The 2,500-nt window shown below is 35.4% G+C and overlaps 1 protein-coding gene across 3 annotated transcripts in view; it reads right to left on the bottom strand.

The window, feature by feature from the left end:
- LOC137626309 (carbonic anhydrase-related protein 10-like) overlaps positions 1-1,694 on the bottom strand; it is a 306,847-nt gene extending 305,153 nt beyond the window's left edge. For all 3 annotated transcript variants that reach the window (XR_011041001.1, XM_068357381.1, XM_068357382.1), the window contains exon 1: positions 1,384-1,694. Coding sequence is in view for 2 of the 3 variants with exons in the window: in XM_068357381.1 (XP_068213482.1) it covers positions 1,384-1,450 (67 nt within the window). In the remaining variant the exon portion in view is untranslated. The remainder of the gene's footprint in view (positions 1-1,383) is intronic.
- Between the last annotated feature and the right edge of the window lie 806 nt (positions 1,695-2,500).

The following is a 2,500-nucleotide window of genomic DNA, read 5'->3' as shown; positions in this document are numbered from 1 at the left end:
TACTAATGCTTTTTGTCTAATCCCCTTTCTTTGTTTTTTAATATTCGGAAAAATAGGGACAAGTGATATTTCCTATTGTAAACTTTTTGGAAAAATAAGAACAAGTAATATTTCGTATTGTAATTTTTTTGGAAAAATAGGGACAGGTGATATATCTTATTGTAAACATTCCGGAAAAATAGGGATAAGGGATATTTCTGATAGGAAACTTTTCCGAAAAATATGGACAAGTATATTTTTATAGTAAACTTTTTTTTTTCTTTTTTTATTCAAATTGGGACAAGTGATATTTCTTATTGTAAAGTTTTCGAAAAAAAAATAGGGACAAGTGATATTTCCTATTGTAAACTTTCCGGAAAAATAGGTACAAGTGATATTTCTTATTGTAAACTTTCGAAGAAATAGGGCAAGTGATATTTCTTATTGTAAACTTTTCGGAAAAATAGGAACAAGTGATATTTCCTATTGTAAACATTATGGAATAATAGGGACAAGTGATATTTCCTATGTAAACCTTTCGGAAAAAATAGGGACAAGTGATATTTCTTATTGTAAACTTTTCGGAAAAATAGTGAAAAGTGATATTTCTTATTGTAAACGTTTTGGAAAAATAGTGACAAGTGATATATTGTAAACTTTTTGGAAAAATAGGGACAAGGGATATTTCTTATTGTAAACCTTTCGGAAAAATAGAGACGAGTGATAATTCTTATTTAAAACATTTCGAAAAAATAGGGACAAGCGATATTTTTTATCCTAAACTCTTTGGAAAAATAGGGACAAGTGATAATTCTTATTGTGAACTTTTCAGAAAAATAGGGACAAGCGATATTTCTTATTCTAAACTCTGGAAAAATAGGGATAAGTGATAATTCTTATTCAAAACATTTGGAAAAAATAGGGACAAGCGATATTTCTTATTCTAAACTCTTTGGAAAAATATGGATAAGGGATAATTCTTATTTAAAACATTTCGAAAAAATAGGGACAAGCGATATTATTCTAAAGTCTTTGGAAAAATAGGGATAAGTGATAATTCTTATATTAAACATTTCGGAAAAATAGGGAGAAGTGATATTTCTTATTGTAAACATTTCGAAAAAAATTAGGAACAAGTGATATTTCTAATTGCAAACTTCGGAAGAATAGGGACAAGTGATAATTCCTATTGTAAACTTTCAAGATACGAGAATCGTTAATGGGAACTATTTAATAAATAAGAAAGAGCAAAAGACTTGCAATAATTGGTATTCAAATCCATTACATTTTCCGAAATAATTTATTTTTTTCTCGCTATTTTTGCTATAGTTTTAGATTAAATCTGCCAATATATAGATTTGCAATACGAACCTTTTGTGCCTGAATCACGAATCTATCCCTTACCTTTGGACAAAAGCAGAATGACGAGTAGGGAGGCCAATATCCTAATGCCAAAGCTCATTCCATTCATAGCGACAGCGTACTTTATCGTTCGCCACGAGAACTGTTCTCAAAGAAAATCGTATCTAGTCAAAGAAGTTCATAACTTCACTTTAGTACCCGTTGCCATCGGAGTTTCGTCAGGTAAAAACGTCAGCGTAATCCATGATGTCAGCAAAGTTAAAACGGCGGCGGTGCTTTGCTGGTTGTCAACAAAAAGTCCCAATCACCACGTGTAAAGCGCACGCGAGAAACTCTGTAACCTTCCTACTGGCGGTCAGAAGGTGACTGATAATACCTTGACACTCACACCGGCTTATCTTTGCCCCAGCTCCACCCATCTCAGGTAAAAGGTGCCAGGCACTCATTTTTCGATCGTCCCTCGGCCGATTTCTTGCTCGCTGTTTGGTGTAGTGCGGTTTTCATGATACCAATAAAATGTCGTTTCTTAAAATCCGCCTCTATGGACTTGGGAAGATAGGGGAATGATATCATAGGTACGGGGATGCCTATTTTGGGAAACTTGACATGAAATTGCGCGGGTTAACTGCGCACAAAGGCAGGTGAACTCCCGCTGCGAAGGGGTCGGGCGAGGTTGCAAAGGGAGATGGCTGGGGGTGGAGGTGGAGGGGTGGAGGAGAGTGCCAGATATCTCCCGAGTAAGCGATTCATACATGATGTATCGGATGACCTCGGATTGGATGTTCACCTTACCTTTTCCCTTGATGACCTCTTGACTTCTCAAACAATTAACAAGTCGACCAAACTCCATTAGATAAAGAGTAATGGACTTATCGTGTGTGAGAGAACTAACCCCCTCCCTCCCCCCTCTCCTGTCCACTGTTCGAAAATTTTAAAGAATTTGTAGAGGACTACAGGATTGGGGATCAGTTGCGCGAAAGATTTTCGATGAAGGGAAACCTGTGCGAATTGCAGTTTTGAGAAGATTTGGTATTTGTCTCGGTTATTTCAAAATGTTACCATGGATTCAGTCAGTTTTATACTCGTCATGTTAGGGGAAACTTTATGGTATCTTTAATTTGTCTCTTCTTTCTTAGTATATATATATATATATATATAT

This window comes from Palaemon carinicauda, chromosome 33 (assembly GCF_036898095.1).
Source record: "Palaemon carinicauda isolate YSFRI2023 chromosome 33, ASM3689809v2, whole genome shotgun sequence".
NCBI lineage: Eukaryota > Metazoa > Arthropoda > Malacostraca > Decapoda > Palaemonidae > Palaemon > Palaemon carinicauda.
Note: the sequence above shows the minus strand (reverse complement) of the source record. Positions and strands in the feature narration are given on the sequence as shown.